Below are 15279 nucleotides of genomic sequence, written 5' to 3' on the forward strand. Positions count from 1 at the left end.
GCATTCTCATGGCACAAAAGTCCTATCTTCTGGCTGCCAATAGATTAGCCATGTCAATGGGAAAACTGCAATAATTTGTTTTTTACTTTTATTTTTATTTTTTTGGTGGAATCGGGGATTGAACTCAGGCCCTTGAGCTTGCCAGGGAAGCACTTATTCCACTGAGCCATCTCCCCAGCCCCAATAATTTGCAACCTCCATACAAAAAAGGTTATAAATGCTCAATAGTAGACTGTTTGCCAAGAACAATTTCGTGATTTAATGACAAACTGATAAGCTCAGAAAACTTCCAACTCCACATACAAGCAACAGTGAATTCTTATAATGAACACCAGAGAAAATTTACAAAAGTTTTTGGATACAATTTTGGGACAGGTCAAAATACTAAGTGGAATAATCTCACTATTTTGTGATAAATCTTGACAACTTTAACTCATAAGCCAACAATCAATTTACTATATAAATTTAATACTTTCTCAAAACAGATGATTATATTTCAGAATGATTAAACATTTTTCTCGGTGAAAGACCTTGTGACAAGAGAATAAAAAGGCAAGACAGAGAAAAAAATTAGCAAAACATATCTCATCAAGGTCAGGGATCCAAAATATACAAAGAGAAAACAACCCAACTAAAAAATGGCAAGAGTAGAAAAGACATCTCACTAAAGAAAATATAGAGGTCCAATCAAGTATATGAGATGTTCAACATCATGTCACCAGGGAATCACAAACTGAAATGAGCTACCAGCATACATCTAATAAAATGGCAAAAATTCAAAACACTGACAAAAGTGAATGCTGGTAAGCATGTGGGGTAACAAGAACTTTCATTTGTTGCTGGCCAGCAACTAAAACTATAGTTTTATTCTTATAAAACTAAACACATTCTTGTCGTACAATGTGTAAGTACTCCTTGGTATTTACCCCAAAAGTTGAAAACATGTTCAGTGAGTATTTATAGCACCTTTACTCATAATTACCAAAATTTAGAAGTAATCAAAAGGTCTTTAACAGGTGAATGGATAAACAAACTGTGGCACATCCATATCGGGGAATATTATTCCATGCTGCAAAGAAACATCATCAAAACACAAAAAAAGATTTGGAAAAGACTTAATTGCATATTGTTGAATGAACAAAGCCAGTCTGAAAATGAGACATAACTGCTATAACCAATTTACTCCTCTGTATTCTCATTCTGTGGATCATGAAGAAGTCCATGAATAGAAGTGGGCAAAGACTAGGGTGAGGTTTATCAGAACAAAGAAAAGCTCTTGCTAGTGGAGAGGGCTTCTGGGGGCAGATGCCAAAATGCCTAACTCCAGGGGCTTGATGCAGCCACTGCTGGGCTCATAAAAGGGGCAGGTTGTCACTGGCAGTTGCTTTCTAATGTTTTCAAATTTGGCAGGTGTTAAAGAATGAAAGTACGCTGCTGTCACTGACGCTGAGCTTCTGAGGTGAGGTAAACAGACTTCATTAATCCCTCATCCTTTGCGTTCCAATTAGGCCTCTGCCCTTTACATTCCAGAAGGCTCATCCCAGTGTGCTCAGGCCCTTGCCCTAATCTACCAGTGCCTCCTTTATCTTTATGTGACCCCAACCATACGCTATTCTAGAAAAGGCAAAACACGGAGTGCCACGGATGAACCCGAATGTTGACTCTGGACTGATTTATGGTGCTCCCATATGAGCTCATCATAACAAATGGAACACACTATTAAAAGATGGTAGTGACAGGAGAGACTGGGCATGTTGGGCATGGGCAACAGGGAATTCTCCATATTTTCTGCTCAATATATCTGCAAAGATAAAACTTTTTTAAAAATGAGTCCTTTAATCTTTTGAAGTCCTCAGTAAAGTCCCAAGTTTGACTCAGTATATGTACAAATACCTTGAATTTTGATCAAAACTACTATATTCTTGCTTTCTGTTACAAACTGCCAATTTCTTCTTCTCTTAATGACTTCCATAAAAATACATTTTTCATTCCAGGTACCTTCTAGAATTATTCTGTCTTGTTTATAGAGGTACATTATTCTTCATAGGAAGTAGGAACATATTTCTCTCATTTCTTGATCCAATCAAAAATGATAAGTGCGAAAGTAAAATTCCCAACCAAAATTCCAGAGATGAGCAAAACAAAAGCCTATGGGAGGAAAACAAAATGATAAAGAACAATAGTGCTTTTAAAACTTTTCCTCTCAATAATATATTTTAAGTTTTAAGATTTCTTGACTTTTTTGATAAATGTAAAATAAGATAGAATGTACTAGTCTTAAAAGAAATTTAAAAAATCTACCCCAAGCTTTTTCCATGACAGAAAATCCTCTCTGCTAAGTTTAAGATAAAATAGTCCTGGGAACACAAAAATCAAACATGTTGATGTACTGGCACCTGTAAATTGGAGAGAAGAAAGAAAAGGAAGATATTATTGGATTCAGATGGGAGGCACTCTAACAATTTTATTCATTTTATTATGTGAATTTTAAAAAAGGGAACACTTACCAATTACGCCAAATACATTTCTAATATCAGGAACATATATTGCAAGTAAAACAATAATAATGTTAAGTGCCAGAGTGATTAAAGTGTGGCAAATCCATGAGAATGGAAAATTAGAGAAAAATACCATCATTAAAGCTTTTCTGGCCTGTTTAAGGGAGAAAGAAACAGATTTAAGCAAAGAGGAAGTATCACCGGCAAAATATTTGCTTGGAGAAACACATGTGCAGTAGCCATGACATTCTTATGTGCCAAGCTATTTGGACTCCAAAGAAACAGCATAATCTAGTATTATAAAGTGTTCATATACATAAACTATACACATAAGCCTTTCTGTCTGAGCGTCACACATCATTTTGCTTTAATTTAAGAAAAAAAAAATTTGACTGGCAATATTTTAGGTTGTATAATTTTAAACATTACCAAGAATAATACTGTGTGATGAAACATCAAAGAATCATTTTCATTATGTCCAACAGAAAAACAAATGATTTAAAACAGAAAAAAGCGTGTCATGGGAAAGAAATGCCATTTACTATTTTCTTTTTCCTTTTTTTTGTTTTTTTTTTTGGTGGAACCGGGGATTGAACTCAGGCCCTTGCTCTTGCCAGGGAAGCGCTTATTCCACTGAGCCATCTCCCCGACCCCCTTTATTTTCTATTGACTGTTTCACAGTATGTAACTATGGAAAATAGTTCACGACACTTCCCAGTGCTAGGTCAGCGGCAGGAAGTCACAGCCGCACAAAGGCACCTGGCCCTGCAATTGGCTTGGGTTGGGCGGAAAATCTTGAAGGCCCAGTTTAAAAAGCAAAATAAAACAAAGCCAGCAGTGCTCACTGTTGGGGATGCAAGCATTCACGCAGAAGCGCTGCAGCCTTCTTGCCATTTTCTCAGAAATTGTTAAGATCTTACGTATAGCAACTAGATACAGAATGAAAATGTTCTGCCCCTAAATAAACTATAATTCTAGAGCAAGTCAAACATCTTGAATAAGATTAAACTAGCATGTCTATGTGAAAATAAATCTACAATAAGCCAGTAGGAGCTTATTTCTGCTGACTGGACTTTCTCTTCCTCATGCACATTCTTTTGAAAGCAGAATATATAAACTTCCAAAACTCTGGAACTATAGCCTCTAAATTGGAAACAATGCTGTGGGAGAGCGTAAATCTAAACTAACTCTCCAAAAGCACAAATTAGCTTAGTGCTTCACTGTTATTTCTGTGCTTTCATGGGGCCACAGGCAAGTATGAGGGCTTTGATCAATTACTTGACAAATGAATAAGATATACAAGCCTCGATGTGATTCAAAGGTTCTAGTCTGCAAAGAATTAGTGTTGCCATATTAGGGAGCCCTACTACACCAAGTAACAAACCTTTAAACATACTTACAGGGAAGTGGATTAGAGGGACTGTCAAAAGCACAGCAAATAGTATGCATAACTTCACAGTCATGACAACAACATCATGTGGCAAATATTTACTATAACCTCGTAGTAATTCTGACTCTACTTTGTCTGTAAATAAACAACAAAAATAAGGATCATATTATAAACTGTGTAGTAAGATGTCAATAATAGCAAGATTATTTTCCATTGCTCTTGTAGATTTCTATAGGCTTGGAGTTCCATTATCCAAAATCATCTCTGGCCCTTTTGCTACCCTATGAAACACAAAACATTACATAAATACTTCTTGAAACCTACAATCGTTTGTTCCCCTTTCCATAAAATTAGAAACCAGAAAAGGCAGAATCTACAAAATTATGACAATAAGAGTGTGTTTTAAAAGATCTCTTTAGAACTTCTCTATAATCTGAGGGTTTAGAACCCTGAAGTTATTTTTAAAGTGTTCTCACATGCTTGGTGAATGTGGTTCCAGTGATACTATATGACAGGTAGTTACGATTCACAGTGTGCAGGCCTAAAGCACTTGCCTGAGGTCACACAATGTAAGAGGGGAGAGCTGGAGGAACTATACACCCAGGGTGCGTTGGTGCTCAAGCTGCTGCCTTTTCCTCAACACCACAATATTTTTTAGAACATTAAATCGTGCAGTTTGCCAGCTTCACCAATATGTCACCTATGCACTCATTTTTCAGAAGGGAGAAAGAAATGTTAGGGAAATGGCTTACTTAGAAGAATAACAGTGCTCAAGAAAACTGCATTTCTGTCCCTAGGGGCAAAGGTCATTTTTGCACTTAAATCAAAATGGTGCACTTTAGTTTGAGAGCATGGTTTCAGAAAGGTCGTTCTGATGGGAATTTTGTTAAAATATCAAATATAATATTTGTTTTCAAGGACCTTAACATTTAAAGGGAAGATAAAATGAATATATACAAACATAATGGAAGGCATACAGACATAAATGCAGTGGCAGAAGACCTAAAAAAGATTAAGATTCTAAACTGAGACCACAGAGCAGTGTCCAAATCCCACCTCTGAGTAGCAACTTCTGAGTCACAGTTCCTACATCTTTAAAATGGGGACAATACCCTGACCGATAGCAGTGGTGGTGACCTATGGCACTCGTGCCCCAGCAGGCTGTTTGCTATCACTTGAAAGCCCTAGCGTTCTCCATCACTGACCTGCAGTTACTGAAACATTAAATGAGCCAAAGTAATTTGGATTCTATTTCCAAGTCTAAGAGATACTTGTGTCTTTGGAAATGCACGGCGAACTAATTTATTTCCACTTTCTAAATCATAATGAATGAACATGTGTGGATAGTCAAAGATGTGGGGCAAGTCTCTAGAAGCAAGAAGTGACACAAGTGGAAACCTGGTAGCAAATGAACATGCACCTGAGAAAATGATCAATCCAGTGAGCATGCAGTGGTTGAAATACAATGTGCAGGACAGCAAAGACAGGGTGGGTTTGATAAGACTGGGGATGCACGGAACACCTACTAACTACAGTTCTGCATAGGATTTAGGACTCCATCTGGCAGGCCACAGGGCCCAATAGCAACTTAGGAAACAGAGCATCTTATGATCTGAACTGAGCACACATACGGACTAGAAGGAAAATGCCCAAAAAAGGATAAAGGCAGAAGATTACTGCCTTTATAATCACTGAGTGGTAATGAGAATCTGAACTAGACTGATAGTGGAAACAGGAGAGAAATGAATTATTTGAAGTACTATATGTAAAATTTACACAATACGAGACTAATAGATTAAAAAGGAGACTCAGAAGAGCCTAGTAATTTGGATTCTATTTCCTAGTCTATGAGATACTTGTATCTTTGGAGATGCACAGCAAACTACTTTATTTCCACTTTCTAAATCATAAAATATGCTATCAATGCTTCTTGCTTAACTTCAAACTTGTGGTTATTATGCAACCTTTGGGCATTGGCCTCCTCACCAGAGGAGCACTGTTTTCTTCCCTGGTACATAATGCTTTCACATCTATAATTAGAGCCAGTACTATTAATCAAGGTACATATTTATAGGTCCTTTAATCTGACCAAACTTAGATTATTAACTAAGCCTTGAGAGCTTTGGATAAAAGGATGCGAGGCAGCTCCAGAAGCTTGAAAAAGAGATTACAAAATCAAGATACATGTCACATGTCTACCTTCTACTTTCCCAGGATAAAAAACTGTTCTTCTCAGCCAGTCATCCTGTGTTCTGAGCTGAGCCTCACCATAGGTAAGGGATACAGTACAATACACTTCTCTGAACTCAGATAAGTCCTTGCAAATCTCAGAAAGGAGCTGAATGTGATTGCCGTACATCATATATGCATGCCCCTAAAGTCAAGAGGCTGTGCTGTCCTGTTCAATATACACTGTCAAACAAGCAATGAAGTTTATAAAGGTTATCAGAAAGAATGGTGGATTAGCATTCAGAAAACCTGCCTTTAATACTATGAGGACACTTCACCTTTGTAGGTTTCAGTTATTCATCTAATAAATAAAATTGGAAGCCTTAACTCCAAGCTAGTCTTTTTGATAAGATCTTGGGCTAAATCAGCAAATTTTTTTCCATATGAAAGAGACTGCTTTCCATCCTGATAGAAAGACACAGATTTTTCTTGTTTATGAAAAGAACCACTATGAAGAACAAATCAACGTCTGCATCTTCTGTCTTTGGAGGAGGGATGACTTTTCCATGTTCTGTCTTTATAGCTCAGCTCTACCATCTACTTACCTCCTACAAGACTTTCCCTAGATGAGTGTTTCTCCATTATCTACAATTTAGGTACTGTGAAAAGTGGTGCTACGGTGAAACATAACAGCTTCAGTTGCTAACAAGACAAATCACTACCTAGGAAACATTTTATTTATATGGTAAAACTTTAACTTCTGTACTTAAGCAACAATAAAGATGTACTTAAGCATCCAAAAAATGATGGATGAATGGGTAAAGATATGTAGGAGTGTAAATCAGCTAGCTTTTTCCAAAAATTATTATAAAAACTTGGGAATGAAGGAAATCTCTATAACATTAGCAGATATAGTATGTAACATAATATAATTTTTGAGGAGGCAGTACAATAAAAAAGGATTTGGAAACAAAACTGGATTTAAATCTTAAATCCATTATTAACTGCTTGCAGGTATGAATCTAACTGATCCACCTAAATTAACCTATACACTCTTTGTGGAGTTGTTCTAAAGATTACATTGGGAATGGATATAAAGCACCAACATACTTAAATGTGAGCTCAATAAATGTATTAGCAGCCATCCCTGCTCCATGTCCCTTTCATTCCAAGCTTTCTTACAACATAATACAGGTGTGAAGTACCTAATGACTCATGTGACTATTTCTCAGTCTCTCTGGATATTAGTAGGCCACACCTGAGGTTTCTTCCACGTGGTTCTACTTATCCACAGGGAGAAGAAAGAGGCAGTTTTAGACTTTTTTCTCAATGTTGAAGATCCCTAATAACCGTTTAAGTGTCCCTAATCTGAAAAATGAAAATCTAAAATGCTCCAAAATCCAAAATGCAGGACTGGAGAGATGGCTCAGTGGAATAAATGCTTCCCTGGCAAGCCCAAGGGCCTGAGTTCAATCCCTGGTTCTGGAAAAAAAAAAAAAAATCCAAAATGTTTTGCACTTAAAAGTCTCTGCAAATATTCTAAAATCCCCAAAACTCTGAACTACTTTCTAGTCTCAAGACAAGTGATAACCAGGAGTACTGGTGCTGAAAATTTTAATTCAATTTTACATTAAAATTTTAATTTAAATTCTGCTACACTAAGTTTAATTCACAGGCATCATGGGTATATTAGCTTATTAATACAGAACATTTTGATTGTGTTCAGGTCTATATAAAAATGAATCCAACAATAAAAATAGAACTCATATATCTCAAGAATTTCATTAATGATAAAAAAAAGTCTGACAATGTGTTTTTACTTTTCGTTTGTATAGCAGGGCACCGTGCTCACAAGGGAAATCTTTTTGATGGTATACACAAAGTTCTACTACATCTCCAGATCAGCATAAAATGTAAAAGCAGGTCAGATTAATGAGACAGTCTTTACTATACTGCTGAAATAACAGAGATAGAAAAGAGGGACTGTACGCAGCAATTCTAATTTTCTTCCACACTAGAAACCCTATGGTAATACAGCATATACTAAAAACTTCCTGTATTTCAGTATTTATATTTAGTAAGATAGCAAGAGATTTCTGAAACTATGAAACAACTAAAATACTGATGATAACAGTAATAGTCACATACCACTCACAGTAGCTCTCATTTGGGAAGGACTCTTACGTGCCAGATGCTGCAGGAGGCATTTTACATAAAACTCATTTCTGTCTCAATGAACCTTATGCAGTTACCCCATATCACATGAGATGAAGAAGATTATTTGAGGGCTGGGGAGGTAGCTCAGGGGCATAAGTGCCTGCCTGGCAAGCCCAAGGTCCTGAGTTCAATCATCAGTGCCGGGCGGGGGGAGATTATTTAAGGTCACACAGCTAGAGTACAGGAGTTATGTGATCCGGATTTGCTGGCCCTCAAACCCACACTCTTTGCAAAGAGCTCAGGAAACATGGCAAAGCAAGCAGACAATGTCCAACAACTTGTCAGATTGGGGAAACTCTGGGAGGTTAAGTGTCCCTGCCAGGCATCATGGGCGCTGCAAACCTGCAAAATGCAAGGCCATCACCCAAGCAGTGAGTCACAACAGCTAAGTGTTACCTGAGCCATGATAGCCATTTACTGGCATAAACTTAAAACTGTATTTCCAATTTGACAAACTGAATGTAACTTGTGTTATAATGTGTTTACAAGTTAAAATGTTTACAAATTAAAGGAGAGCTTACGATTTTCTTTGTTTAGACTTTCAAGTTTTATTTTTTTCCTAAAGTTCTTATGAAAAGCAGAGGAGCCGGAGAAGGGGGCGGAGCAGGAGGAAGAAGAAAACAGAAGTATGCTAAACAGGAACTTCTTCCAAAGTAAGAAAGGGAACTTTGCACTTTTACTATGGATTTAAAAGTACCTTTAAGAGAATAGATAAACAAGGCCACGGTGCATCGCAGAGTGCACACGTGATGGATTCTGCGATAACTGAGGTGGAAAGAAGAGAGACGTCTGATGAGCGCCCAGTGCACAGCCCCTTTTCAACTTGTGCTCTCACAATTAAGACGACCTACTCTCTCAACTCCAAACATCTTAGAATCTAGTATATCAGACATACGAATTTAAAAATCCAAGAACTTTATTTTGTAGAAAAACATCAATGTTTCTAAACTTAAATTTTTACTTAGGCATATTAGAAAAAAATTCATATGAGGTCATTAATCTTTTTTTTTTTTTTTTTTTGTATTCCAAGAAAACTTTATTTATAAAAGCAGGAAGCTCAGGACCTGGAGGATGCTGATAACCCCTGGCACGGACAGCGTCCGGGGCAGGAAGATGGGAGAAATCAGGCTGGCTCCCCTCAGGCACGGTGGTTTGCGCCTGCTCCCTAAGACTGAGCCTTCCACACTATGCACACTGAACCTTGAAATACAGGTCTCTTGTCCTGTGTATCTGTGTCACATGGGGACATAGCCTCAGTTTCAAGCCTTATTGACTCTTCTTGTGTTGTCACTATTTTAAATAAAGCCGGACAGTGTAATACCCCCCACGTTGTGGTTTGGGGTTTTGCAAGGGGAGCAAGAGGTCATTAATCTTAAACCAAATCCTTTCTTTCTTTCTCTCTCCCTTTTTTTTTTTCTTTTTTCTTCAGGACTAGGGATCTAATCCAAGGACCTCACACTGTGCTTTTTTTATTTTCAGACATGTCTCACTAGGTCACCAAACTGCCCATATTGGACACAACTTCTGATCTTCTGACCTCATCTCCGAGAGCCAGTGTTACAGCTGCCACCAGACTCAGCTGAGAGAAATAACCAGTTAAGGCCCCAGTGTCACAGAACACTGCAGTATAATACAGTGGCCCAAATGAAGTGACTTACTGATGAAAGTCAGAAGGACAGTAATCAGAAATTAAATTATCTACATAATAATGTATTTTGCCATCTATAATTAAGGAATGTACTCACCATAAAAAGTGAGGTAGCCAAAGAGTGCAGCTATAAAGTAAATGAGAAAACTTAGAGCAATTGCTGTATTGGTTACATTCTGCATTCTTTTCTTTGAGGGGCTAAAAAACAAAAATGGCAAATATGGAATTTATTAACTGAATTATATCTACAGAAACAAGTATCTTCCAAGCTAGTTAAGAGGATTCCTCCATCACTGAAGACCCAATTCATCAAGAACTGTATGCACTAGAACTCACAATTTGAAATTAGTACACAAATATTATACTTCCAGGAAACATTTTCAATTTAGATACGATTCACTCTCTTTTTGTTTTGCTCCATCTTAAACTGAAACTTAGAACATTGAGATAAAAGGAAAGGATTCATAAACAAGAATGTTATTTGATCGAAAAGCCTACAGATAAAAAGACACACTTGAGACGTTTGGAGTACTTCAGGATTGTATAGTACCTTTGAAGTTCACAGTATATGGGCAAAATTGAGGTATGGCAGAGGAATGAAAAAGCCATGGTCGGGACAGCGTAAGCACTCTGAAAAAGAATTTTAAGAGACTTAAATGTTATTCTACTGAAGCTACTGCTACTCTTGACAACAAATGCATTTTTTTAAATCAAATTTCATTTGTCACAAGGCATCTCTTTTAATATTTTTTTTTTCTTTTCAAAGAGAGACACATTTATGGGCTTATGGCCAACCACAAATATCCTATTTGATATTTGGTTTTCCTATACTGGCTAGAATAGTTTTTAGCTTGCTTCCCATACTGCTTTTTTTTTTTTTTTTTTTTTTTTTTTGTGGTGGAACTGGGGATTGAACTCAGGCCCTTGTGCTTGCCAGGGAAGCACTTATTCTACTGAGCCATCTCCCCAGCTCCACCATACTGCTTTAGTACAATCCTCACTGCATATTATTTGAGATAAAAATAATTCAAGTAACATAAAATTACTACCACTTTAGAAATATTCTTACTGCAATTCTCAGTCTTTCCTAAGTATACATAAAAATACATCTTACTACCTGAAGCAGCAATAACACTTGATGCTTTTAAACTTGCTTTTACCAACTCAATCCAAGGAAATATTAAAAATATTAATCATATCTTTGCCCGGGCACCATCTTTGACCATGATCTCTTTCAGGAAGAATACCCACTTATTGTAGACTTAAACACTTTTAGAGATCCTACGTAATATATAAGCCAACTTTTTGTTTTGATTATTAGAATACCTAACAAGAGCCAGCAGAAACTATAAAAGAATGGTTATCTCTAGATAAAAACTGTTTTTATCCAGTGGATGGTGGAACTTTTTTCTGCTCTAAGAATATTTTCTCTTGACTAGCTTTTGGATCTTCAGAAAAAGAAGTTCAGGCTGAAAACCTTCCTCAGCCTATAATGCCCAAAATATGAGAGGAGAGACTCCTAAAATATGGCAGGAGAGAAGTGTTTTCTGCTGGGAATGAGTTCAATCCACAAATTCTCTTTCACATATTGCTCAATTTCCTGGCTTGCCAATTATCCTACCTAGATCTTAAGGCACATGGAGGGCTTTGCCACGTAAAAGACATGCTAACTTCCCTTATGGGACCAGAGAAGCATTTTGGAAGGGATAAAAAGGAAAATTCTGTATGGAGAAGTAACCACATAAACATTCTTCAGCAACAGAATTATACACGAGAAAGGATTCTAGCATCTGTGACCCCACAAGGGCACTTTAGTAGAAGCAGAAAGTATAGAGGAAAAAATGTGCAAAAACAAGACTTGTTGCACTCTTCTGTAAGAGGTGAAAGCAGAGACCATCCAGGTGAGCGCCCGCCCAGGTGCCTCTGCTGAAGCTCAGAAGTGCTTGCAAGCATTTCTAGCATCCTAAGGTTCTTAGAGAAGGACTTGGTCTTCTAGTCTCTGATCCAGGCATCATGAATTTCAATTCTGGAATACTGATCAGAAAAGACTCTGGCAGTGCTCGCTGGTCCAGTGTTCAAATGGTTTAGCTGCAACCAAAGTTCTACTCACAGGGGAAGAGTTATTGATGTAATTGGCTATTTAGCTTTACAAGTCCAGAGGGCAACAGGAAGTCTGTATCCACAGAAGACCTTACTGGCCAGACCAGACATTCGGTAAATCTGTTCTTTTAGGCAGAGACCCATTTAAAACAGGCTGTATTTTAAAACATGCCAAAAAAGAAAAAAAAAAAAAAAAAAAAAAAAAGTGCCGGTTCCATAATGGGCCACCCTGTGTTAAATAATATTATTCTTCTGGTAGGCAATCCTATACTTAGCACTTTCATGAAAATTAATTAGTTACAGGTACAAAGACCTAAGAGACCCTGTTACACAAATCTCTTAAAACTTGAAATGTGAAAAATCAACCAAAAGTATCTGTTAATAACTTACACACCTCTTTGGAGAAATGAAAGAGTGTTGGTTTACAATCATCTGTAGCATTTGAAACCTGTTTAAGAGTATTGAGGGGGGAAAAGAGAAACCAACAGCTATTAAAAGTCAGAATACAGCAACAAAAATGGTGAATTAATTATTACTAGGCTTTCAAATCAGATTATATTTCCAAACAAAGTTCCAAAATGCAATACAGCTATTACTTTTACATCAGGAAAAAAGTCATTCACTTGCCTCTCTGTTCTTTTCAGAGTAAAAGTAAAAAACACAAACAAAAACTATTACCTGGAAGAACTCCTCTACAGATTTTAATGTCAGAGGACAAGGGATGGACCATTTTTTAATTATTATCTGTAAAAATAAATACAATCAGCACTTAGATTATTTCTTTTTTTTTTTAGTTCTCATTATTTTTATCAAATTCATGAGAAAGTGATTTCAAATAAATCGGCACTATTTTAATAAATCTAAACCATTTCAAATAAGATGCTAGTAGACCGCTGGCTAATATGATGTTCCTGGTTAGAATGGGTCATCACTTGAGCGTGGGAGGGACAGGGTGTGGGGTGCTTCACATCTGCTCCCTTGGGATCATTTTTCCTTACTTTTCCAGGTTTCTGTCATTTTTGGTAAATGCGGAGAAATCTGGCTATAATAAGAGCACACAGCTAGGGAATTCCAGCTGGTAAAAAATGAATTCTATAATAGTAAAAGAAATCCAGAGGGATGCTGTCTCCCTAAAATATGCAATGAACTGTTTCAGGCTTTTACTCTGTGGCCATCCTGTTTACATATATTACCACTGTTGCCAGTGTTTCAGGCACATAATTACTCTGTAAATGTTTACTCCTGGCTGAATCACAGCATACAAAGAAGCAAGCAAGAATAAAGGACGTATTTGTCCTTTGTGGGAGATCAATCAGTAAATACTATTCTTATTCCTACTTGGTGATTAGATCAATCAGTAACCACTATTCTTATTTCCATTTGGTGTTTATCTAGCTTTGCATTTTAGCAAATTCAATCAAAATGTTGTAAGTGGTAAAACAATTCTAAATAAAATACTTTAAGGACGAAGTTAATGTGTGAACTAAACAGCTACTCAATTAAAAATCTCATCAAGAAAAAGAAAGGCTATAAAATGCACTGGGCCCCACCCCCAGGGGCATGCTGAGATGGCAATTGAGACTGGGCGTGGTATGAGCGCCTGTAATCTCAGCTCTTGAGGCTGTAAATAGGCGGATCACTACGAGTCTGATCTAGTAGTAAGACCCTGAACACCCTGTAGGCCTTTCCCTAAAATACAAAGAAAAAAAAAAAATACACCGGGCATGCTGCGAGATTTCTGGTACATTTTCAACTACTCTGCCTTCACAAAAGATAAACTAGAGACATTTGTAGTTAAGTGGATATACCCTGTGACCATAGTGTTCAGAGAAATAAATTAGACACACAACCTTTAATGTCACATGGCTTCTCTTATATGAGAAACTCAAACTATAAATAAAAAGCAAAATAAAGGATAATAGGAGTCCTTTTCAAGTGGTAAGAGAAATTGAAGCAAAAAAGGAAATAGAGGTTTTGCTAATGCAAAAATCAGGAAGAGCTGGAAAGAGCAGGGAGGAATGGGGATGAACAAAGAATTAAGAGGTGTTACACACACACACTAATTCCCCATCACCAATGTCACCATATATACTACAAGCATATACGAAAAAGCTCCACAGAAGAACGAATTCACAAGCATACTGATTCTTTTTTTTTTCCCTGAAGTATTTAACAAAACAAAGTAAAGGAAGAAGATGGGCTGAAGGCGAAGCTGCAGGAGCAAGGCCATTACTGGCTTCTCCTGAGCCCTGCTGGCAATGCTGTGCAGCTTCTGGCACTTCCTCCTCACCAGCAGAGGGCCTGTGGAAGGCGACAGCCATTGATGGAGCAGCTGCTGGGTGCCGGGGACCTACTTTTACACCAGGTACCTTGAAGAGTGGTATATGTGAGCTAGTTATTTATTTTACCAGGCGGCAGATGCGATGGCACATGCCTGTGATCCAGGCATTTGGGAAGCTGAGGCAGGAGGATCACTGTGAGCTCAAGGCCAGGCTGGGCTACAAAGTGAGTTCGCGGCCAGTCTCAACTGAATAGCAAAACTGTCTCAAAAAGACCAAAAACAAACACTTTTTGTTTCTTTAATTAGAAAAATCTGTGAGCAGCCAAGTTTTAAATTAATGTAAGTTTGGATACTACAGCTTTTTTTTTTTTTTTTGCAGAACCGGGGATGGAACTCAGGCCCTTGCACTTGCCCTGGGAAGCCCTTATTCTACTGAGTCATCTCCCTCCGCCCCGGCTACAGCTAATTCTTGTGCAACATTTGTCTCCATCCCACACCTGCATGGTGGGATAGGTGATGGCAGGCGACGGCTCCCAGTGTTCAAGTGAGCCTTCCACACCCAAATACAAGGCTCTCAGCAGAAGAGAAGCTTCTCACTAAAGCCCATTTAAATCGTCATCTATTTTGTTTACTAACTTACTAAAATATTATTTAAAATACTGACCTAAGACAACACTTCTAGAAGAAATGTCAATCCATTTGTTTCTAAAGTGGAAGAAATGTCAATCCATTTGTTTGGTGTTACACATACACACACACCCCAAAAAAGAAATCCATCCATTTATGAAATTTTAGATATTTTGGGGAGGGAAATTTTTGTTAATTTTTTAATAAAAGGAATCTAGAAGAATAGAGTACGGGTTTTTTATTTGTATTGTTTGAAGAATGCAATTAAGAAAACAGCTTTCTAGGGGGGCCCGCCCACTAGCTCAGTTGTTTAAGTGCCTGCTTAAACAAAGCAATCAGTCTCTGGGAG

General features: G+C 37.5%; 1 protein-coding gene across 1 annotated transcript in view; it reads right to left on the reverse strand.

Moving 5' to 3' along the window:
- Window positions 1-214: 214 nt before the first annotated feature.
- Window positions 215-15279, reverse strand: part of Slc38a6 (solute carrier family 38 member 6) — a 64959-nt gene continuing 49894 nt past the window's right edge. Inside the window, exons 9-16 of the mRNA XM_023701592.1 lie at window positions 12701-12766; window positions 12417-12470; window positions 10473-10552; window positions 10020-10120; window positions 3899-4023; window positions 2508-2652; window positions 2302-2396; window positions 215-2148 (exon numbers count right to left, since the gene is read on the reverse strand). Of these exons, the coding sequence (XP_023557360.1) occupies window positions 2068-2148; window positions 2302-2396; window positions 2508-2652; window positions 3899-4023; window positions 10020-10120; window positions 10473-10552; window positions 12417-12470; window positions 12701-12766 (747 nt within the window). The 3' untranslated portion in view covers window positions 215-2067. The remainder of the gene's footprint in view (window positions 2149-2301; window positions 2397-2507; window positions 2653-3898; window positions 4024-10019; window positions 10121-10472; window positions 10553-12416; window positions 12471-12700; window positions 12767-15279) is intronic.

Source organism: Octodon degus, unplaced genomic scaffold, assembly GCF_000260255.1.
Source record: "Octodon degus isolate 3935 unplaced genomic scaffold, OctDeg1.0 scaffold00007, whole genome shotgun sequence".
NCBI classification, from domain to species: domain Eukaryota; kingdom Metazoa; phylum Chordata; class Mammalia; order Rodentia; family Octodontidae; genus Octodon; species Octodon degus.